At 45.6% G+C, this 23252-nt stretch overlaps 2 protein-coding genes, 2 long non-coding RNA genes and 1 pseudogene across 4 annotated transcripts; all 5 read left to right on the forward strand.

Moving 5' to 3' along the window:
- Positions 1–11883, forward strand: LOC122840378 (collagen alpha-3(VI) chain-like). Its single transcript, XM_044132732.1, has 9 exons — positions 1–680; positions 2156–2758; positions 4679–5281; positions 5394–5978; positions 6080–6658; positions 6752–7348; positions 7464–8048; positions 9115–9717; positions 11657–11883. The coding sequence occupies exons 1-9, from the start codon at positions 287–289 to the stop codon at positions 11881–11883; spliced, it is 4776 nt and encodes a 1591-aa protein (XP_043988667.1). The 5' UTR covers positions 1–286.
- A 154-nt stretch (positions 11884–12037) lies between these two features.
- Positions 12038–12976, forward strand: LOC122840379 (collagen alpha-3(VI) chain-like; the record flags this gene model as incomplete). Its single annotated transcript, XM_044132733.1, has 2 exons — positions 12038–12243; positions 12468–12976. Coding segments are annotated over exons 1-2 (558 nt in total), but the record flags the coding sequence as incomplete, so codon positions are not given.
- Positions 12977–12984: 8 nt separating this feature from the next.
- LOC122840380 lies at positions 12985–21425 on the forward strand (annotated as a pseudogene).
- On the forward strand, positions 17189–17626 carry LOC122840293. Its single transcript, XR_006372209.1, has 2 exons — positions 17189–17267; positions 17491–17626. It is a non-coding gene; the product is annotated as an uncharacterized LOC122840293 (long non-coding RNA).
- A 614-nt stretch (positions 21426–22039) lies between the features above and the next one.
- Positions 22040–22633, forward strand: LOC122840292. Its single transcript, XR_006372208.1, has 2 exons — positions 22040–22273; positions 22498–22633. It is a non-coding gene; the product is annotated as an uncharacterized LOC122840292 (long non-coding RNA).
- Positions 22634–23252: the final 619 nt, after the last annotated feature.

The following is a 23252-nucleotide window of genomic DNA, read 5'->3' on the forward strand; positions in this document are numbered from 1 at the left end:
GCTGTATGAAACGCTGCTTTTTTTCTCATGTTTTGCTGCTTGACCAGAATAACTGAACTTTATCTGTGTCATAGTGCAAAATGATGCTGTAAAAAGAGATATTGTGTTCCTGCTGGATGGGTCTGATAACACCAGAGACGGATTCACAGACATAAAGAGTTTTGTTAAAAACATAGTGGGGCGCCTCTATGTTGACGAGGGCTTTGACAGAGTGTCTGTGGTTCAGTTTGCTGACAGACCCTCGGTCGGCTTTCATCTAAATTCCCACAAGACAAAGAGCGACAACATGAACGCCATTGATAACTTAGCGCACAAAGGTGGGAGGCGACTCAATGTCGGTGCGGCTCTTCAGTTTGTAAGACACAGGGTCTTCACCTCGTCCACAGGCAGCAGGAGGCTGGAAGGAGTGCCTCAGACTTTAATCCTCCTGACTAGCAAACCGTCTGCAGACAGTGTGAAAGGACCAGCATTTGCCCTGAAAGAACATGAAATTGTGGCAGTCGGGGTTGGAGTGGCAGACGCCAACCTTGCAGAATTGGAAATGATTGAATTTAAACCTGGCTTTGCATTCAAGGTCACTGACTTTTCCAGTTTAAACTCAATCCAAACACAAGTTCTCTCTGCACTGAACATACACCAAGACAATCAGGAAACCAAGAATGGGATTTCTGACTTAGTAGGTAAGAACACCAAATGTATACCATATTTTATTACTTTAGAGCTTTTGATGAGTGAAACCTTATTAAGTCAATCAAAGGTTGGGATGAAACCAGGAATATTTCTGATGTTTCTGTTCAGGTAGTGATTATTCCCACTAAAACATCCAAATGATTGTTTTCCTTTCTTTTTAATTGTTCATCAATCTTCATGTAGTTCTAATATATAACAAAAAACATAATTCCTAACATAAAGCCAGAAGTCGTCCGTTTCCAACCACCCTTTCTATCCATGTATCAACCAGTTGACGCGTTCAGCAGTAAGAGGGACGTAGTGTTTCTCCTTGACGGATCAGACCACTCCAGAAACGGACTTCCAGCTTTCCGAGAGTTTGTCAGAAGAATGGCAGAAGATCTGGACGTTGGCAAACATGGCGTTCGGTTAGCTGTTGTGCAGTACAGTGATGATGCCACGGTTTACTTTAACCTGGCAACCCACAAAACCAAAAAGGCAGTTATCTATGCCATCAGGGCGCTTCGACATAAAGGAGGAAGAACTCATAACACCGGCGCTGCGCTGGAGTTTGTGCGAAAACATGTTTTTTCAGCGTCCTCTGGCAGCAGGCGCCTGGAGGGAGTCCCTCAGGTCCTGGTCCTGCTGACCGGTGGTACGTCCAGTGACGATGTCTCCAGCGCTGCTTTGGACCTGAAGCAAGTTGGAGTTTTTTCTTTCGTCATTGGAATGAAAAGTGCTGACCAGGAGGAACTTGAGAAAATTGCCTCCTCCTCCAGGTTTCTTTTCAACTTTCCTGTTTTCAGTGAACTTCTGTCCATTCAGCCTGAGATGGCTGCATTCATCCAGACTGAAGTACAAACTCAGCCTCCTTCTGGCGTGGGTAAGAAGCATCACAGATTTACAGCCTCCCTGCTCGCGTCCTGCTACCACAGACTCTGCAGACTTTAATGCCAATGAAACTGCATCATCTTCTTCATCAGTCGATCAGTTTCATGCTTTTTGTTCCTTTGGGAAGATGCAACATCTAGGTTGCATTGTTTCTTGTTTTGCTCTGAATATTTTTCTTCTCGGACCTGGGAGAGGATTTCTCTTGCCTCTGCAGCTCTTCCTTGAGCCAATGATAAACACATCATTGACTGATTATTATTCATGAATGGGTGAATGACTGGATGTAGTGTGAAGCGCTTTCAGGTCCGCTGGACTTGAAGTGCTATGCAAGTACAGTTTCCTTGTACTGTTTATAAAAATACAAAATGTGTTGCTTCTGTCCATCTTTAATTTAAGAAAGAGGAATATTCCCTTTGTTTCACAATATTCTTCTTGGCTAAACATTTGCCCAAAGTATTTGAGCTTTGAATACTTTTTTACTGCAAAAACTGCTTAGTCTTTCACTCCCAACTGGTTTTGCTCTGCTAAACTGTTTGCAGCACATCTACAGCTTTTGTACTTTCTGTCTAATTGGAAAACTTGCATTCTCTTCTAGTTGAGCTAGAGTCTCCTGAAAGAGACATTGTGTTTCTGTTGGACGGCTCCGATGACACGCTGAGTGGTTTCCCAGCGATGAAAACGTTTGTCCAACAAGTAGTAGAAACCCTCAGTGTTGGTGAAAACAAAGACCGTGTTTCTGTGGTTCAGTACAGCCAAGATCAACAAACACATTTCAGTCTGAACACCTACACAGACAAACAGGCTGTTCTGACTGCAGTCCGACAGCTGGACCACAGAGGGGGCCAACCCCGAAATACTGCTGCAGCCCTGGAGCAGGTGAGGAGGAACGCTTTCGCAGAATCCTCAGGGGGTCGGTACAAGGAGGGCGTCCCTCAGATACTGATTCTGTTGACTGGGGGAAGATCCAGAGATGACGTCACAAGAGCTGCTGCCGATCTGAAAAAGGAAAAAGTTGTTCCTTTCTGCATCGGAACAAAAACTGCTGACATTTTAGAGCTCCAATCGATTGCTCACAACCCGTCCTATGCCTTCTCTGTTCTTACATTTGATGACATTGGAAGCATTCATCAGCAGCTTGTGTCTTTGGTGCAAAGGGTGCCACGGCAACAACCCAGAGAAAAAGCACTTCACGCTTTAGGTAAGAACATGTACATTTCTGAATCTGAGCTTAGCAGGCAGTATCTTACCCAACCATCCCATGAAGCACTAAATCATCCCAAATCTGATTCCAAAAACTGGCACTTCTTAGTAAAATAATGCACTTTGGTCTGTTTTTAAGTCAGTAAAAATATATTTTCAAAAAGTACAGAAAATGTTGTCCAAGGTTGGAAAATGTAAAAGGAAATGCTTGCAAGGTCGTCTGCTGGGTCTGACAACAGAAATGTAATGAGATAAAGACAGGAAGGAATGAGATCAAGAGCTCAGGACAACGCCAACGGTATCAGCTTTGACTGGCGCTCTGGCCAGATGAGCAAACATTTTCTGAGTAGATTCAGACAAATAACTTGTGGAAAAGTTTTTACACAAGTTTAGCATCTCACTTTGTTCAGCTAGAAACAATTTGCATTTCTGGGTGAAAAGGTTTGCTGCCAAGATAACCAACTGTGAGGGGAAGTCTGAAATAAACCTATTAAGAGTAAAGCACCACATCACAGGATAGAACCACCAAATCCAGCTCAGCTACGAGTTCACACTCCGACCTTCCACAGTCATCTACCGTTGGAGAAAGAAAGACATATTTTCCCAGAACGGTGATTAGAAATGTTATTTCTATTGTTAAACAAAGCAGCAAGTTCAGTCCAGCTCTGTCCAGCAGAGCATCGAGTCGCTGAGTGGCAGCATTCAGTCCTCCTGAACCAGCAGGTGGCGACAGTGGACAGGAAAAAGTTTCCTTTAACAGGAACAAATCTCCAGCAGAAGCAGAACGCGAATCAGAAGCCATTTTTATGTCCATTTTGAAGCATTGCATTAGAAACGTTTGGTGGAAACAACAAAATTAGAAATAATTTCTTCAACTTCACAACTACGCTCGCTTGAGCATAAAAACTTGAATATTATAGACAAAATTTATTGTCTTTGCACGTCACACGTTCAAAGCAATGAAATGTTTGCATCCATCCAGACGTTCTTAGCAAAAGAATAAAACTATACATTAAATATGGACATTAAAGGATATTTTAAATATCCTGAAACTGTAAATATATGTAAATACAGGCTAAACAGGAGTAGATGATCTACACAGTATATACAACAGTGACTAACAGATAACACTGAAGGTAAGTAAGAGGTACTGAAGTACCTTTAGTTATTGCGCTAAAGGAGATGAAAACACTTTAGCCAAATAAGTTCTGGTGTAGCGTCTTTCCCATCCACTGGCGGGTCAGCGCGATCTCTACTTCCTGTTTATTCCAGCCAAGCGTAGAGTCGACATCTGATGAACTCGCGCTCGGCGTAGCCTCACTGATTGGCCATAAACCAGTAGACGGAGACACGCCTACTGTTTCCGTCTTCTCTTTTGCGACATTTCTGAAGTTTGCTTACAGTTGGCATGAGAGTTGAAACATTGCTGGTGAGAACAGCCGTCTGCTCCCAGGGTTGGAGAAGACACACTAAACAACGGCGCTCTGATCCAGGAGCAGCTTCTGTTGTCAGAGTTCCCACCGTGACGGAGGAACACAAACCCAGCAGGGTCTTCATCACGACGTTCACAGCAGTCGTCACAAATTAGACTTTTTATTGTCATCATCTTTGTAAAGTGGTTATGCAACATGCATTGATTCTAATTGGCCACAAGTCAAATAATTTGGGATTCATAACAGAGAAATTTATTATCTGTTTGGATTGATATGAGATGAAAGAGCAGGTCCTTCAATCGTATTATTGATTATTAAAAGATTTGTATTGACTTAAAAATGGGGAACAAACTAATCAGCTAAAGAGTTTTTAAAGTTTAATCTACAAGACAGTTTGTATTTCAAGGGACCAGCAGCTTTCTCTGAGGATGAAGCTGCAGCTCATGACAAAAATCCACCAACCCGACATTTTGTTTTCTGTTAAGGTTCCACACAACAAAGAGAGTTCATGCAACGAGACATTGTGTTTTTAATGGATTCCTCTGATGAAATGTTGAGTGACTTCACACAAGTGCTTGGTTTTGTTGAGCACATGGTGGAGAAACTCACTGTGGGTGAGAGGAAAGATCAAGTCTCTGTGGTTCAATACAGCAATGAACCTTCTGTTGAGTTTCTCCTGAACACACACCAATCACAGCAGAGCGCTGCCGACAGTTTAAAAACCATCAGACACAAAGGAGGCAGGTTGCGCAACACAGGTGCAGCTCTGAATTATGTCAAGGAAAATGTTTTCACACCTTCCTCTGGAAGTAGACGCCAACAAGGAATCCCTCAGATCCTGGTTCTTCTGACTAGCGGACGGTCAAATGACGATGTCAGGAACGCTGCGGAAAAACTAAAAGAAATTGGTGTGATGATGTTTGTGGTGGGAATAAAGAATGCTGACATCCTTGAGATGCAGTCCATTTCCCAGGAAGCCAGTCATGCTTTCCTTGCAGCAGATTCCAGTGACATGTCAGACACTGAACAAGAAATCCTCACATCCATTCAGACGGGTGAGAAGTATGTTGCCACAACAGCGTCATATGGTAAGATTTTAACATCTAGACTTCACACTTTGCTCACAGCTTGATGAATGCTTAGTTTTAGTCAGTGGCCATTCACTGAATCAGCCAACTTGTCTGGTTCATCCGATTACAGATCCCAGCAGCAGAGACATTGTGTTTCTGATTGATGGCTCTGATGATTCTCAGCGAAGATTCCCAGACATCACAGATTTTGTCCAGAGAATAGTGAGAGACTTGAGCGTCGGTCCCGACAGCGACCATGTGGCTGTGGTCCAGTACAGCAGCACCGCTGAGATTAATTTTAACCTGAGTCGCTATGTGACTGAGGATGATGTTGTCAAAGCGGTTGATGGTCTGACTCACAAAGGAGGTTATCCTAAAAACATTGGAGCTGCTCTCCAGTATGTGAGAGACTATGTCTTTACCCCAGAGTCAGGAAGTAGGATCCAGCAGGGCGTCCCTCAGATACTAATCCTGCTGAGCGGAGGACGATCTGGGGATGACATTAGAACCTCAGTAAGGTTGCTAAAGGAAATGGGTGTTTCTATAGTTGCCATTGGGACTAGTGATGCAGACACCTTAGAGCTTCAGATAATATCTCATGAACCCAGATATGCACTCTCTGTTACTGACTATGAAGAACTTTCCACTGTCAAGCAGGATGTGTTGTCTTTGTTGAGAGAACCTTCCCGACATGTGGTGCATTCAGTAGCTGTTGGTAAGATCTGCTCTGATTCTGATTTTGTTTAAAAGAATCAGACTGGAAAGTCACGAGAAAACCTGACTGCCTTTAATCTATGCTTCTTGTTTTTGTTGCAGATTCAAAGAAAAGAGATGTAGTGTTTCTAATTGATGGTTCATATGACTCAAGAAATGGCTTTGAAGAAATTCGAGCCTTTATTCAAAGAATTGTTGAAAATTTAAACGTGAGTCATAACGGAGACCAAGTAGCTGTTGTTCAATACAGCCGTGACGCCACAGCTAATTTTTACTTGAACTCCTATTCATCTAAGAGCGATGTGCTCAGTTCCATTAGAACGATGAGGCATAAGCTGGGACAGCCTCTGAACATCGGTAAAGCACTGGAGTTTGTCATGGACCATGTCTTTGCTGCTTCAGTGGGAGGCAGAGGAGCCGATATGGCTTCTCAGCATCTGTATTTGTTTAGTGGTGGTAGGTCTGGAGATGATGTTAGAGGACCAGCACAGATACAGAAAGCCAAGGGGATAAAGACTTTGAGTATTGGAACAAAGAATGCTGATACACTGGAAATGCAGACAGTGGCTTACACACCTGGACATTATTTTTATGTTCCAAACTATGAAAACCTGCAAACAATTTACACATCTGTGGAAACCAAACTGAGGGACTCACAAGAAACCACTGAGTTCATAACTGGTAAGAAGCAAAATATAAGAGTTCTCATGATGGCTGATAATTAACGTCCTTTTCAAATTTATGAACTTGTCTATGTGCTTGTATACATTTCAGACACTCCTACAGATGTAGAAACAGAACATCAGAAAGCTGATATTGTTTTCCTTGTTGACGGATCCGATAACATGCAACGTAATGAAAGACTAATTTTGGAGTTTGTGACAGACTTTGTCAATAAGTTAGAAATTGGGCCAAGTAAAGCACAGGTTGCTTTGGTCCAGTACAGCACAGAACCCACTGCTGACTTTACCTTGAATAAATACTCAATGAAGGAGGACATCTTGAAACACCTGAGTAATGTGCAACTGAGAGGAGGTGGCTCAGTAAACACCGGCAGAGCCATTGATTTTGTGAAGAATACAGTCTTCACTGCTTCATCTGGAAGCCGGCTCCAGCAGGGAGTCCCACAGGTACTGGTTCTTGCAAGTGGGAGAAAGTCTGAGGATGATATCTTACAGCCAGTGGGAATGTTAAAAAACGCTGGAATTGTTCTACTTGCTGTCGGAGTGGACGGTGCAGACAGGGTTGAGATGGAGCAGTTGGCCCCAGGGGCATGGTATTTTCTCAGGGAGTCGTCTGATTTTCCGCTGGTGAGACAACAGCTGTTGTCAGCCACTGCCACAATCAGAGGCTCTGTCAGCCCAGGGATTGGTAAGTGAAAAACTTTCTCACTTAAAAGACAGAACATTCAACTATATTTTGGTGGTGACTATACTTGGTTGTTCAGCAGCACTATCAATACGTATCTGATGATTCACATTCTTAGGTTCAAGTTCCACAATGAAAAGAGATATTGTATTTCTCATTGATGGATCCGATAACGTCAGGAACACGTTCAGCAACATTCGTGAATTTATTGCAAACCTGGTTCAAAATTTTGATTTAGACCATGAACAGGACAAAGTTGCAGTTGTGCAATATAGCAACAATGCTGAAATCGGTTTCAGTCTCGATTCCTATGCCACAAAAGATGACGTTCTCCAGCACATTGCGAGCCTTAAGCCAAAAGGCGGCCGGCCTCAGTATATTGGGGCAGCTCTACAGTTTGTAAAAGACAAAGTTTTTGTCTCAAACGCTGGTGGACGAAAAAATGTAGGGGCCAAGCAGATACTTGTTGTACTGGCCGGGGGAAGGTCAAGAGATTCACCACGGGGCCCGGCAACAGCACTAAAACGTAACGGCGTTGTCATGTTGGCAGTTGGATCAAGGCAGTCGAATTCAGCTGAAATGCAGGCCATTTCATCTGACACAGACAACACCTACTCTGTCCCTGACTTTGTAAATCTGCCTCGTATTCAACAACGTCTGATGAGGCGTCTTACTGGAATGAAGAGTCAGGAGACGACAGAAGGTAAGGGTGAACGTTTAAAAGTCACATATATACATAGTGCTGTGAAAAGTGTTTGCAGGTTACTGATTTCCTATTTTTTGCACGTTTGTCAAAATCCAGTGTTTCAGAACATCAAACCAATTTAAATATTAGTCAAAGACAAAAAATATCATGACATGAAGTTTTTAAATAGTGTTTTTAAACCTGCATGGCCCCATTAAAGCATTTTGCCTGACAAAATGAAAAACACCAACAGATCCTCAAAGGCTGTTGAGATCATCATGTTGAGATCCAAATAAACACAGACACAAATGAGGGAGAGGGCAATTGATGTCTATCAGTTTGGAAAACAGAAAGAAAGGAATAATAAAGCATTTCTAAAGCTCCGGAAAGCTTTAGACCACAGTGAGAGCCGGGATCCAAACATGGAGGGAACAGTAATGAACCGTTCAAGCAGTGACTGGAAAATATTACTTACTCACCCAAGATATCACAAAAACTCTACAACAAAATCAAGAGGACTGAAATCCCCACAGATGGGGTCAGAGGTCATGCTTCAACCATAACTAACAAACTGGGGAAAAAATGCACTGCATGGGAGAGTAAAAAAATGAAGACAACTGATGAGCAGAAAAGCATGTAGACTCAGCTAATTGTTCTACAACAGACCTCCATTTATTAGGTTTAAATCGCAATAATCTTTTCAACCAAGAAATTATAAAGCTGAATTTTTCTCACATAAAAAGAAAAGACCCAGATTAAACAATGTTTATAGTATTTATTTCTGTTTTCTATGACCAGTATTTTAAATTGATTCGATGTTCTGAAATGATATCAGAGAAATGTGTGGGAAAAAAATGAAAAGGAGAGAAAGATAAACACTTTCACAATACTACAAAGAGGGTAGAGCTTAAAGTGAGATTTTACTTTTTATTCCCAGCCTAAGTCAAAAATCCACAAACTGAATTCCGAGAGTTTCGCTAGCACTGACAAAATAACTTTAATGCTTGGAGGTCAGTTTTTATTATCTGACTTACCTAGAGGCAGAATTTGCTACTTCAACCTGAAATTGTCTTATGTCCCCTAGTGGTGAGACAGCAGCCAGCAGGAAGGGATGTGGTGTTCTTGCTGGATGGATCTGACGGCACCAGAACTGGCTTCCCAGCAATGCGAGACTTTGTCCAAAGGGTAGTAGAGACACTCAGTGTAGATGACAACAAAGACCGTGTCTCAGTGGTTCAGTACAGCAGGGATCCAGCTGTCCAGTTCTATTTGAACACGTACACGACAAAAGGCCAGATCCTTGATGCCGTCAGGGGTTTGAGGCACAAAGGCGGAAGACCCCTCAATACGGGAGCAGCGCTCCAGTACTTGAGGGATAACGTTTTCACTTCCTCTGCCGGAAGCAGGCGGCCGGAAGGAGTTCCACAAGTCCTAGTGTTGCTAAGCGGCGGAAAATCATTCGACGTTGTTGACGCGCCAGCCGCTGCCCTCAAACAGATGGGTGTCTTGATCTTTGCAATTGGAAGTAGAGGCTCTGACAGCAGAGAATTACAGAAAGTGTCCCACGATCCCAGTTACGCTCTGTCTGTGTCCGAATTCACTGACCTTCCCAGTGTCCAACAGCAGCTTCAGGCCTCTGTGGAGGCTGTGGTTGTTGACCTCACCCCTGAGTCACCAACTGTACTCGGTAGGTTTTCAAGCATGTTCCTCTGAAAGTGACCTAAGCAGTTGCCTGTCTTAATTCTAAACACAAGTAGGATAAGAAATTGTTGGATACATGCTTAGTTCCCACTGTGCCTGTTGTGATGATCTATAGCATGTTTAGCATCTGTAAGAAGCGAGCAAGCTTAGGACATGTTGTCATTTCTAAACATTCCTCTAGTTGACAGGGATCCCGGAGGCATCTTTGATCAAAGGTTTTGACTCTTTTGCCTTCCCTTTTCTTCTCAGTTGACACTGCCAAAAGGATATTGTATTCCTCCTCGATGGTTCTGACGGCACAAGGAATGGCTTCCGGCCATGCGGATTTTGTCGAAAAAGTGGTGGAAAAGCTCAATGTGGGAGAAAACAAAGACCGTGTTTCTGTGGTCCAATTCAGCAGAGAGGCTGAAGTCCATTTCGATCTAAACACGTACAATACAAAAGAGGATATTGTGGATGCGATCAGAGGGCTTAGGCACAGAGGAGGAAGACCCTAAACACCGGGCAGCCCTCCAATACGTCAGGGACAATGTCTTAACAACCTCCTCGGGAGTAGACAGCGGCAAGGTGTCAAACAAATGTTGATCCTGCTAACTGGGGAAGGTCTTTTGACAATGTTGACGCCCAGCCTCTGCTCTCAAACAGCAGGGCGTCTTTGTGATTGGTATTGGAACAAGGAACTCTGACAGTAGAGAGCTGCAGAAGTTATCATATGAGCCTACTTATGCGCTATCAGTCTCTGAATTCACCGACCTCCCTAGTGTCCAAGCACAACTCTCCTCTGTCATGAGCACAGCACTGGCAAGGGTTACACCTTTGCCACCTACAGTGACGGGTAAGAAAGTGATACATTTAACATCACAAGGTTTTGAAAGATGTTGTTTGTAGTCAGTTAGGTGTACAAATTTCCCAGCCTAAGTCAAAAATCCACAAACTGAATTCCGAGAGTTTCGCTAGCACTGACAAAATAACTTTAATGCTTGGAGGTCAGTTTTTATTATCTGACTTACCTAGAGGCAGAATTTGCTACTTCAACCTGAAATTGTCTTATGTCCCCTAGTGGTGAGACAGCAGCCAGCAGGAAGGGATGTGGTGTTCTTGCTGGATGGATCTGACGGCACCAGAACTGGCTTCCCAGCAATGCGAGACTTTGTCCAAAGGGTAGTAGAGACACTCAGTGTAGATGACAACAAAGACCGTGTCTCAGTGGTTCAGTACAGCAGGGATCCAGCTGTCCAGTTCTATTTGAACACGTACACGACAAAAGGCCAGATCCTTGATGCCGTCAGGGGTTTGAGGCACAAAGGCGGAAGACCCCTCAATACGGGAGCAGCGCTCCAGTACTTGAGGGATAACGTTTTCACTTCCTCTGCCGGAAGCAGGCGGCCGGAAGGAGTTCCACAAGTCCTAGTGTTGCTAAGCGGCGGAAAATCATTCGACGTTGTTGACGCCAGCCGCTGCCCTCAAACAGATGGGTGTCTTGATCTTTGCAATTGGAAGTAGAGGCTCTGACAGCAGAGAATTACAGAAAGTGTCCCACGATCCCAGTTACGCTCTGTCTGTGTCCGAATTCACTGACCTTCCCAGTGTCCAACAGCAGCTTCAGGCCTCTGTGGAGGCTGTGGTTGTTGACGTCACCCCTGAGTCACCAACTGTACTCGGTAGGTTTTCAAGCATGTTCCTCTGAAAGTGACCTAAGCAGTTGCCTGTCTTAATTCCAAACACAAGTAGGATAAGAAATTGTTGGATACATGCTTAGTTCCCACTGTGCCTGTTGTGATGATCTATAGCATGTTTAGCATCTGTAAGAAGCGAGCAAGCTTAGGACATGTTGTCATTTCTAAACATTCCTCTAGTTGACAGGGATCCCGGGAGGCATCTTTGATCAAAGGTTTTGACTCTTTTGCCTTCCCTTTTCTTCTCAGTTGACACTGCCAAAAAGGATATTGTATTCCTCCTCGATGGTTCTGACGGCACAAGGAATGGCTTCCCGGCCATGCGGGATTTTGTCGAAAAAGTGGTGGAAAAGCTCAATGTGGGAGAAAACAAAGACCGTGTTTCTGTGGTCCAATTCAGCAGAGAGGCTGAAGTCCATTTCGATCTAAACACGCAATACAAAAGAGGATATTGTGGATGCGATCAGAGGGCTTAGGCACAGAGGAGGAAGACCCCTAAACACCGGGGCAGCCCTCCAATACGTCAGGGACAATGTCTTAACAACCTCCTCGGGGAGTAGACAGCGGCAAGGTGTCAAACAAATGTTGATCCTGCTAACTGGGGAAGGTCTTTTGACAATGTTGCCCAGCCTCTGCTCTCAAACAGCAGGGCGTCTTTGTGATTGGTATTGGAACAAGGAACTCTGACAGTAGAGAGCTGCAGAAGTTATCATATGAGCCTACTTATGCGCTATCAGTCTCTGAATTCACCGACCTCCCTAGTGTCCAAGCACAACTCTCCTCTGTCATGAGCACAGCACTGGCAAGGGTTACACCTTTGCCACCTACAGTGACGGGTAAGAAAGTGATACATTTAACATCACAAGGTTTTGAAAGATGTTGTTTGTAGTCAGTTCGTGTACAAATTTCCCAGCCTAAGTCAAAAATCCACAAACTGAATTCCGAGAGTTTCGCTAGCACTGACAAAATAACTTTAATGCTTGGAGGTCAGTTTTTATTATCTGACTTACCTAGAGGCAGAATTTGCTACTTCAACCTGAAATTGTCTTATGTCCCCTAGTGGTGAGACAGCAGCCAGCAGGAAGGGATGTGGTGTTCTTGCTGGATGGATCTGACGGCACCAGAACTGGCTTCCCAGCAATGCGAGACTTTGTCCAAAGGGTAGTAGAGACACTCAGTGTAGATGACAACAAAGACCGTGTCTCAGTGGTTCAGTACAGCAGGGATCCAGCTGTCCAGTTCTATTTGAACACGTACACGACAAAAGGCCAGATCCTTGATGCCGTCAGGGGTTTGAGGCACAAAGGCGGAAGACCCCTCAATACGGGAGCAGCGCTCCAGTACTTGAGGGATAACGTTTTCACTTCCTCTGCCGGAAGCAGGCGGCCGGAAGGAGTTCCACAAGTCCTAGTGTTGCTAAGCGGCGGAAAATCATTCGACGTTGTTGACGCGCCAGCCGCTGCCCTCAAACAGATGGGTGTCTTGATCTTTGCAATTGGAAGTAGAGGCTCTGACAGCAGAGAATTACAGAAAGTGTCCCACGATCCCAGTTACGCTATTGCTGTGTCCGTATTCACTGACCTTCCCAGTGTCCAACAGCAGCTTCAGGCCTCTGTGGAGGCTGTGGTTGTTGACGTCACCCCTGAGTCACCAACTGTACTCGGTAGGTTTTCAAGCATGTTCCTCTGAAAGTGACCTAAGCAGTTGCCTGTCTTAATTCCAAACACAAGTAGGATAAGAAATTGTTGGATACATGCTTAGTTCCCACTGTGCCTGTTGTGATGATCTATAGCATGTTTAGCATCTGTAAGAAGCAAGCTTAGGACATGTTGTCATTTCTAAACATTCCTCTAGTTGACAGGGATCCCGGGAGGCATCTTTGATCAAAGGTTTTGACTCTTTTGCCTTCCCTTTTCTTCTCAGTTGACACTGCCAAAAAGGATATTGTATTCCTCCTCGATGGTTCTGACGGCACAAGGAATGGCTTCCCGGCCATGCGGGATTTTGTCGAAAAAGTGGTGGAAAAGCTCAATGTGGGAGAAAACAAAGACCGTGTTTCTGTGGTCCAATTCAGCAGAGAGGCTGAAGTCCATTTCGATCTAAACACGTACAATACAAAAGAGGATATTGTGGATGCGATCAGAGGGCTTAGGCACAGAGGAGGAAGACCCCTAAACACCGGGGCAGCCCTCCAATACGTCAGGGACAATGTCTTAACAACCTCCTCGGGGAGTAGACAGCGGCAAGGTGTCAAACAAATGTTGATCCTGCTAACTGGGGGAAGGTCTTTTGACAATGTTGACGCCCCAGCCTCTGCTCTCAAACAGCAGGGCGTCTTTGTGATTGGTATTGGAACAAGGAACTCTGACAGTAGAGAGCTGCAGAAGTTATCATATGAGCCTACTTATGCGCTATCAGTCTCTGAATTCACCGACCTCCCTAGTGTCCAAGCACAACTCTCCTCTGTCATGAGCACAGCGCTGGCAAGGGTTACACCTTTGCCACCTACAGTGACGGGTAAGAAAGTGATACATTTAACATCACAAGGTTTTGAAAGATGTTGTTTGTAGTCAGTTCGTGTACAAATTTCCCAGCCTAAGTCAAAAATCCACAAACTGAATTCCGAGAGTTTCACTAGCACTGACAAAATAACTTTAATGCTTGGAGGTCAGTTTTTATTATCTGACTTACCTAGAGGCAGAATTTGCTACTTCAACCTGAAATTGTCTTATGTCCCTAGTGGTGAGACAGCAGCCAGCAGGAAGGGATGTGGTGTTCTTGCTGGATGGATCTGACGGCACCAGAACTGGCTTCCCAGCAATGCGAGACTTTGTCCAAAGGGTAGTAGAGACACTCAGTGTAGATGACAACAAAGACCGTGTCTCAGTGGTTCAGTACAGCAGGGATCCAGCTGTCCAGTTCTATTTGAACACGTACACGACAAAAGGCCAGATCCTTGATGCCGTCAGGGGTTTGAGGCACAAAGGCGGAAGACCCCTCAATACGGGAGCAGCGCTCCAGTACTTGAGGGATAACGTTTTCACTTCCTCTGCCGGAAGCAGGCGGCCGGAAGGAGTTCCACAAGTCCTAGTGTTGCTAAGCGGCGGAAAATCATTCGACGTTGTTGACGCGCCAGCCGCTGCCCTCAAACAGATGGGTGTCTTGATCTTTGCAATTGGAAGTAGAGGCTCTGACAGCAGAGAATTACAGAAAGTGTCCCACGATCCCAGTTACGCTCTGTCTGTGTCCGAATTCACTGACCTTCCCAGTGTCCAACAGCAGCTTCAGGCCTCTGTGGAGGCTGTGGTTGTTGACGTCACCCCTGAGTCACCAACTGTACTCGGTAGGTTTTCAAGCATGTTCCTCTGAAAGTGACCTAAGCAGTTGCCTGTCTTAATTCTAAACACAAGTAGGATAAGAAATTGTTGGATACATGCTTAGTTCCCACTGTGCCTGTTGTGATGATCTATAGCATGTTTAGCATCTGTAAGAAGCGAGCAAGCTTAGGACATGTTGTCATTTCTAAACATTCCTCTAGTTGACAGGGATCCCGGGAGGCATCTTTGATCAAAGGTTTTGACTCTTTTGCCTTCCCTTTTCTTCTCAGTTGACACTGCCAAAAAGGATATTGTATTCCTCCTCGATGGTTCTGACGGCACAAGGAATGGCTTCCCGCCATGCGGGATTTTGTCGAAAAAAGTGGTGGAAAAGCTCAATGTGGGAGAAAACAAAGACCGTGTTTCTGTGGTCCAATTCAGCAGAGAGGCTGAAGTCCATTTCGATCTAAACACGCAATACAAAAGAGGATATTGTGGATGCGATCAGAGGGCTTAGGCACAGAGGAGGAAGACCCTAAACACCGGGCAGCCCTCCAATACGTCAGGGACAATGTCTTAACAACCTCCTCGGGAGTAGACAGCGGCAAGGTGTCAAACAAATGTTGATCCTGCTAACTGGGGAAGGTCTTTTGACAATGTTGACGCCCAGCCTCTGCTCTCAAACAGCAGGGCGTCTTTGTGATTGGTATTGGAACAAGGAACTCTGACAGTAGAGAGCTGCAGAAGTTATCATATGAGCCTACTTATGCTATCAGTCTCTGAATTCACCGACCTCCCTAGTGTCCAAGCACAACTCTCCTCTGTCATGAGCACAGCGCTGGCAAGGGTTACACCTTTGCCACCTACAGTGACGGGTAAGAAAGTGATACATTTAACATCACAAGGTTTTGAAAGATGTTGTTTGTAGTCAGTTCGTGGACAAATTTCCCAGCCTAAGTCAAAAATCCACAAACTGAATTCGAGTTTCACTAGCACTGACAAAATAACTTTAATGCTTGGAGGTCAGTTTTATTATCTGACTTACCTAGAGGCAGAATTTGCTACTTCAACCTGAAATTGTCTTATGTCCCCTAGTGGTGAGACAGCAGCCAGCAGGAAGGGATGTGGTGTTCTTGCTGGATGGATCTGACGGCACCAGAACTGGCTTCCCAGCAATGCGAGACTTTGTCCAAAGGGTAGTAGAGACACTCAGTGTAGATGACAACAAAGACCGTGTCTCAGTGGTTCAGTACAGCAGGGATCCAGCTGTCCAGTTCTATTTGAACACGTACACGACAAAAGGCCAGATCCTTGATGCCGTCAGGGGTTTGAGGCACAAAGGCGGAAGACCCCTCAATACGGGAGCAGCGCCCAGTACTTGAGGATAACGTTTTCACTTCCTCTGCCGGAAGCAGGCGGCGGAAGGAGTTCCACAAGTCCTAGTGTTGCTAAGCGGCGGAAAATCATTCGACGTTGTTGACGCTACCAGCCGCTGCCCTCAAACAGATGGGTGTCTTGATCTTTGCAATTGGAAGTAGAGGCTCTGACAGCAGAGAATTACAGAAAGTGTCCCACGATCCCAGTTACGCTCTGTCTGTGTCCGAATTCACTGACCTTCCCAGTGTCCAACAGCAGCTTCAGGCCTCTGTGGAGGCTGTGGTTGTTGACGCCACCCCTGAGTCACCAACTGTACTGTAGGTTTTCAAGCATGTTCCTCTGAAAGTGACCTAAGCAGTTGCCTGTCTTAATTCCAAAACACAAGTAGGATAAGAAATTGTTGGATACATGCTTAGTTCCCACTGTGCCTGTTGTGATGATCTATAGCATGTTTAGCATCTGTAAGAAGCGAGCAAGCTTAGGACATGTTGTCATTTCTAAACATTCCTCTAGTTGACAGGGATCCCGGGAGGCATCTTTGATCAAAGGTTTTGACTCTTTTGCCTTCCCTTTTCTTCTCAGTTGACACTGCCAAAAGGATATTGTATTCCTCCTCGATGGTTCTGACGGCACAAGGAATGGCTTCCGGCCATGCGGGATTTTGTCGAAAAAGTGGTGGAAAAGCTCAATGTGGGAGAAAACAAAGACCGTGTTTCTGTGGTCCAATTCAGCAGAGAGGCTGAAGTCCATTTCGATCTAAACACGTACAATACAAAGAGGATATTGTGGATGCGATCAGAGGGCTTAGGCACAGAGGAGGAAGACCCCTAAACACCGGGGCAGCCCTCCAATACGTCAGGGACAATGTCTTAACAACCTCCTCGGGGAGTAGACAGCGGCAAGGTGTCAAACAAATGTTGATCCTGCTAACTGGGGGAAGGTCTTTTGACAATGTTGACGACCCAGCCTCTGCTCTCAAACAGCAGGGCGTCTTTGTGATTGGTATTGGAACAAGGAACTCTGACAGTAGAGAGCTGCAGAAGTTATCATATGAGCCTACTTATCAGTCTCTGAATTCACCGACCTCCCTAGTATCCTAGCACAACTCTCCTCTGTCATGAGCACAGCGCTGGCAAGGGTTACACCTTTGCCACCTACAGTGACGGGTAAGAAAGTGATACATTTAACATCACAAGGTTTTGAAAGATGTTGTTTGTAGTCAGTCGTGTACAAATTTCCCAGCCTAAGTCAAAAATCCACAAACTGAATTCCGAGAGTTTCACTAGCACTGACAAAATAACTTTAATGCTTGGAGGTCAGTTTTTATTATCTGACTTACCTAGAGGCAGAATTTGCTACTTCAACCTGAAATTGTCTTATGTCCCCTAGTGGTGAGACAGCAGCCAGCAGGAAGGGATGTGGTGTTCTTGCTGGATGGATCTGACGGCACCAGAACTGGCTTCCCAGCAATGCGAGACTTTGTCCAAAGGGTAGTAGAGACACTCAGTGTAGATGACAACAAAGACCGTGTCTCAGTGGTTCAGTACAGCAGGGATCCAGCTGTCCAGTTCTATTTGAACACGCATACATAAAAAGGCCAGATCCTTGATGCCGTCCAGGGGTTTGAGGCACAAAGGCGGAAGACCCCTCAATACGGGAGCAGCGCTCCAGTACTTGAGGGATAACGTTTTCACTTCCTCTGCCGGAAGCAGGCGGCCGGAAGGAGTTCCACAAGTCCTAGTGTTGCTAAGCGGCGGAAAATCATTCGACGTTGTTGACGCGCCAGCCGCTGCCCTCAAACAGATGGGTGTCTTGATCTTTGCAATTGGAAGTAGAGGCTCTGACAGCAGAGAATTACAGAAAGTGTCCCACGATCCCAGTTACGCTCTGTCTGTGTCCGAATTCACTGACCTTCCCAGTGTCCAACAGCAGCTTCAGGCCTCTGTGGAGGCTGTGGTTGTGACGCCACCCCTGAGTCACCAACTGTACTGGTAGGTTTTCAAGCATGTTCCTCTGAAAGTGACCTAAGCAGTTGCCTGTCTTAATTCCAAACACAAGTAGGATAAGAAATTGTTGGATACATGCTTAGTTCCCACTGTGCCTGTTGTGATGATCTATAGCATGTTTAGCATCTGTAAGAAGCGAGCAAGCTTAGGACATGTTGTCATTTCTAAACATTCCTCTAGTTGACAGGGATCCCGGGAGGCATCTTTGATCAAAGGTTTTGACTCTATTGCCTTCCCTTTTCTTCTCAGTTGACACTGCCAAAAGGATATTGTATTCCTCCTCGATGGTTCTGACGGCACAAGGAATGGCTTCCGGCCATGCGGGATTTTGTCGAAAAAGTGGTGGAAAAGCTCAATGTGGGAGAAAACAAAGACCGTGTTTCTGTGGTCCAATTCAGCAGAGAGGCTGAAGTCCATTTCGATCTAAACACGCAATACAAAAGAGGATATTGTGGATGCGATCAGAGGGCTTAGGCACAGAGGAGGAAGACCCTAAACACCGGGCAGCCCTCCAATACGTCAGGGACAATGTCTTAACAACCTCCTCGGGAGTAGACAGCAAGGTGTCAAACAAATGTTGATCCTGCTAACTGGGGAAGGTCTTTTGACAATGTTGACGCCCAGCCTCTGCTCTCAAACAGCAGGGCGTCTTTGTGATTGGTATTGGAACAAGGAACTCTGACAGTAGAGAGCTGCAGAAGTTATCATATGAGCCTACTTATGCGCTATCAGTCTCTGAATTCACCGACCTCCCTAGTGTCCAAGCACAACTCTCCTCTGTCATGAGCACAGCGCTGGCAAGGGTTACACCTTTGCCACCTACAGTGACGGGTAAGAAAGTGATACATTTAACATCACAAGGTTTTGAAAGATGTTGTTTGTAGTCAGTGTACAAATTTCCCAGCCTAAGTCAAAAATCCACAAACTGAATTCCGAGAGTTTCACTAGCACTGACAAAATAACTTTAATGCTTGGAGGTCAGTTTTTATTATCTGACTTACCTAGAGGCAGAATTTGCTACTTCAACCTGAAATTGTCTTATGTCCCCTAGTGGTGAGACAGCAGCCAGCAGGAAGGGATGTGGTGTTCTTGCTGGATGGATCTGACGGCACCAGAACTGGCTTCCCAGCAATGCGAGACTTTGTCCAAAGGGTAGTAGAGACACTCAGTGTAGATGACAACAAAGACCGTGTCTCAGTGGTTCAGTACAGCAGGGATCCAGCTGTCCAGTTCTATTTGAACACGTACACGACAAAAGGCCAGATCCTTGATGCCGTCAGGGGTTTGAGGCACAAAGGCGGAAGACCCCTCAATACGGGAGCAGCGCTCCAGTACTTGAGGATAACGTTTTCACTTCCTCTGCCGGAAGCAGGCCGGAAGGAGTTCCACAAGTCCTAGTGTTGCTAAGCGGCGAAAATCATTCGACGTTGTTGACGCGCCAGCCGCTGCCCTCAAACAGATGGGTGTCTTGATCTTTGCAATTGGAAGTAGAGGCTCTGACAGCAGAGAATTACAGAAAGTGTCCCACGATCCCAGTTACGCTCTGTCTGTGTCCGAATTCACTGACCTTCCCAGTGTCCAACAGCAGCTTCAGGCCTCTGTGGAGGCTGTGGTTGTTGACGTCACCCTGAGTCACCAACTGTACTGTAGGTTTTCAAGCATGTTCCTCTGAAAGTGACCTAAGCAGTTGCCTGTCTTAATTCCAAACACAAGTAGGATAAGAAATTGTTGGATACATGCTTAGTTCCCACTGTGCCTGTTGTGATGATCTATAGCATGTTTAGCATCTGTAAGAAGCGAGCAAGCTTAGGACATGTTGTCATTTCTAAACATTCCTCTAGTTGACAGGGATCCCGGAGGCATCTTTGATCAAAGGTTTTGACTCTTTGCCTTCCTTTTCTTCTCAGTTGACACTGCCAAAAGGATATTGTATTCCTCCTCGATGGTTCTGACGGCACAAGGAATGGCTTCCCGCCATGCGGGATTTTGTCGAAAAGTGGTGGAAAAGCTCAATGTGGGAGAAAACAAAGACCGTGTTTCTGTGGTCCAATTCAGCAGAGAGGCTGAAGTCCATTTCGATCTAAACACGCATACAATACAAAAGAGGATATTGTGGATGCGATCAGAGGGCTTAGGCACAGAGGAGGAAGACCCCTAAACACCGGGCAGCCCTCCAATACGTCACAGGGACAATGTCTTAACAACCTCCTCGGGAGTAGACAGCGGCAAGGTGTCAAACAAATGTTGATCCTGCTAACTGGGGAAGGTCTTTTGACAATGTTGACGCCCAGCCTCTGCTCTCAAACAGCAGGGCGTCTTTGTGATTGGTATTGGAACAAGGAACTCTGACAGTAGAGAGCTGCAGAAGTTATCATATGAGCCTACTGCGCTATCAGTCTCTGAATTCACCGACCTCCCTAGTGTCCAAGCACAACTCTCCTCTGTCATGAGCACAGCGCTGGCAAGGGTTACACCTTTGCCACCTACAGTGACGGGTAAGAAAGTGATACATTTAACATCACAAGGTTTTGAAAGATGTTGTTTGTAGTCAGTTGTGACAAATTTCCCAGCCTAAGTCAAAAATCCACAAACTGAATTCGAGAGTTTCACTAGCACTGACAAAATAACTTTAATGCTTGGAGGTCAGTTTTATTATCTGACTTACCTAGAGGCAGAATTTGCTACTTCAACCTGAAATTGTCTTATGTCCCCTAGTGGTGAGACAGCAGCCAGCAGGAAGGGATGTGGTGTTCTTGCTGGATGGATCTGACGGCACCAGAACTGGCTTCCCAGCAATGCGAGACTTTGTCCAAAGGGTAGTAGAGACACTCAGTGTAGATGACAACAAAGACCGTGTCTCAGTGGTTCAGTACAGCAGGGATCCAGCTGTCCAGTTCTATTTGAACACGCATTACACGACAAAAAGGCCAGATCCTTGATGCCGTCAGGGTTTGAGGCACAAAGGCGGAAGACCCTCAATACGGGAGCAGCGCTCCAGTACTTGAGGGATAACGTTTTCACTTCCTCTGCCGGAAGCAGGCGGCGGAAGGAGTTCCACAAGTCCTAGTGTTGCTAAGCGGAAAATCATTCGACGTTGTTGACGCGCCAGCCGCTGCCCTCAAACAGATGGGTGTCTTGATCTTTGCAATTGGAAGTAGAGGCTCTGACAGCAGAGAATTACAGAAAGTGTCCCACGATCCCAGTTACGCTCTGTCTGTGTCCGAATTCACTGACCTTCCCAGTGTCCAACAGCAGCTTCAGGCCTCTGTGGAGGCTGTGGTTGTTGACGTCACCCCTGAGTCACCAACTGTACTGTAGGTTTTCAAGCATGTTCCTCTGAAAGTGACCTAAGCAGTTGCCTGTCTTAATTCTAAACACAAGTAGGATAAGAAATTGTTGGATACATGCTTAGTTCCCACTGTGCCTGTTGTGATGATCTATAGCATGTTTAGCATCTGTAAGAAGCGAGCAAGCTTAGGACATGTTGTCATTTCTAAACATTCCTCTAGTTGACAGGGATCCCGGAGGCATCTTTGATCAAAGGTTTTGACTCTTTTGCCTTCCCTTTTCTTCTCAGTTGACACTGCCAAAAGGATATTGTATTCCTCTCGATGGTTCTGACGGCACAAGGAATGGCTTCCCGCCATGCGGATTTTGTCGAAAAAGTGGTGGAAAAGCTCAATGTGGAGAAAACAAAGACCGTGTTTCTGTGGTCCAATTCAGCAGAGAGGCTGAAGTCCATTTCGATCTAAACACGTACAATACAAAAGAGGATATTGTGGATGCGATCAGAGGGCTTAGGCACAGAGGAGGAAGACCCCTAAACACCGGGGCAGCCCTCCAATACGTCAGGGACAATGTCTTAACAACCTCCTCGGGGAGTAGACAGCGGCAAGGTGTCAAACAAATGTTGGATCCTGCTAACTGGGGAAGGTCTTTTGACAATGTTGACGCCCCAGCCTCTGCTCTCAAACAGCAGGGCGTCTTTGTGATTGGTATTGGAACAAGGAACTCTGACAGTAGAGAGCTGCAGAAGTTATCATATGAGCCTACTTATGCGCTATCAGTCTCTGAATTCACCGACCTCCCTAGTGTCCAAGCACAACTCTCCTCTGTCATGAGCACAGCACTGGCAAGGGTTACACCTTTGCCACCTACAGTGACGGGTAAGAAAGTGATACATTTAACATCACAAGGTTTTGAAAGATGTTGTTTGTAGTCAGTTCGTGTACAAATTTCCCAGCCTAAGTCAAAAATCCACAAACTGAATTCCGAGAGTTTCGCTAGCACTGACAAAATAACTTTAATGCTTGGAGGTCAGTTTTTATTATCTGACTTACCTAGAGGCAGAATTTGCTACTTCAACCTGAAATTGTCTTATGTCCCCTAGTGGTGAGACAGCAGCCAGCAGGAAGGGATGTGGTGTTCTTGCTGGATGGATCTGACGGCACCAGAACTGGCTTCCCAGCAATGCGAGACTTTGTCCAAAGGGTAGTAGAGACACTCAGTGTAGATGACAACAAAGACCGTGTCTCAGTGGTTCAGTACAGCAGGGATCCAGCTGTCCAGTTCTATTTGAACACGCATACGAAAAGGCCAGATCCTTGATGCCGTCAGGGGTTTGAGGCACAAGGCGGAAGACCCTCAATACGGGAGCAGCGCCCAGTACTTGAGGGATAACGTTTTCCACTTCCTCTGCCGGAAGCAGGCGGCCGGAAGGAGTTCCACAAGTCCTAGTGTTGCTAAGCGGCGGAAAATCATTCGACGTTGTTGACGCGCCAGCCGCTGCCCTCAAACAGATGGGTGTCTTGATCTTTGCAATTGGAAGTAGAGGCTCTGACAGCAGAGAATTACAGAAAGTGTCCCACGATCCCAGTTACGCTCTGTCTGTGTCCGAATTCACTGACCTTCCCAGTGTCCAACAGCAGCTTCAGGCCTCTGTGGAGGCTGTGGTTGTTGACGTCACCCCTGAGTCACCAACTGTACTCGGTAGGTTTTCAAGCATGTTCCTCTGAAAGTGACCTAAGCAGTTGCCTGTCTTAATTCCAAACACAAGTAGGATAAGAAATTGTTGGATACATGCTTAGTTCCCACTGTGCCTGTTGTGATGATCTATAGCATGTTTAGCATCTGTAAGAAGCGAGC

This window comes from Gambusia affinis, linkage group LG11 (assembly GCF_019740435.1).
Source record: "Gambusia affinis linkage group LG11, SWU_Gaff_1.0, whole genome shotgun sequence".
NCBI lineage: Eukaryota > Metazoa > Chordata > Actinopteri > Cyprinodontiformes > Poeciliidae > Gambusia > Gambusia affinis.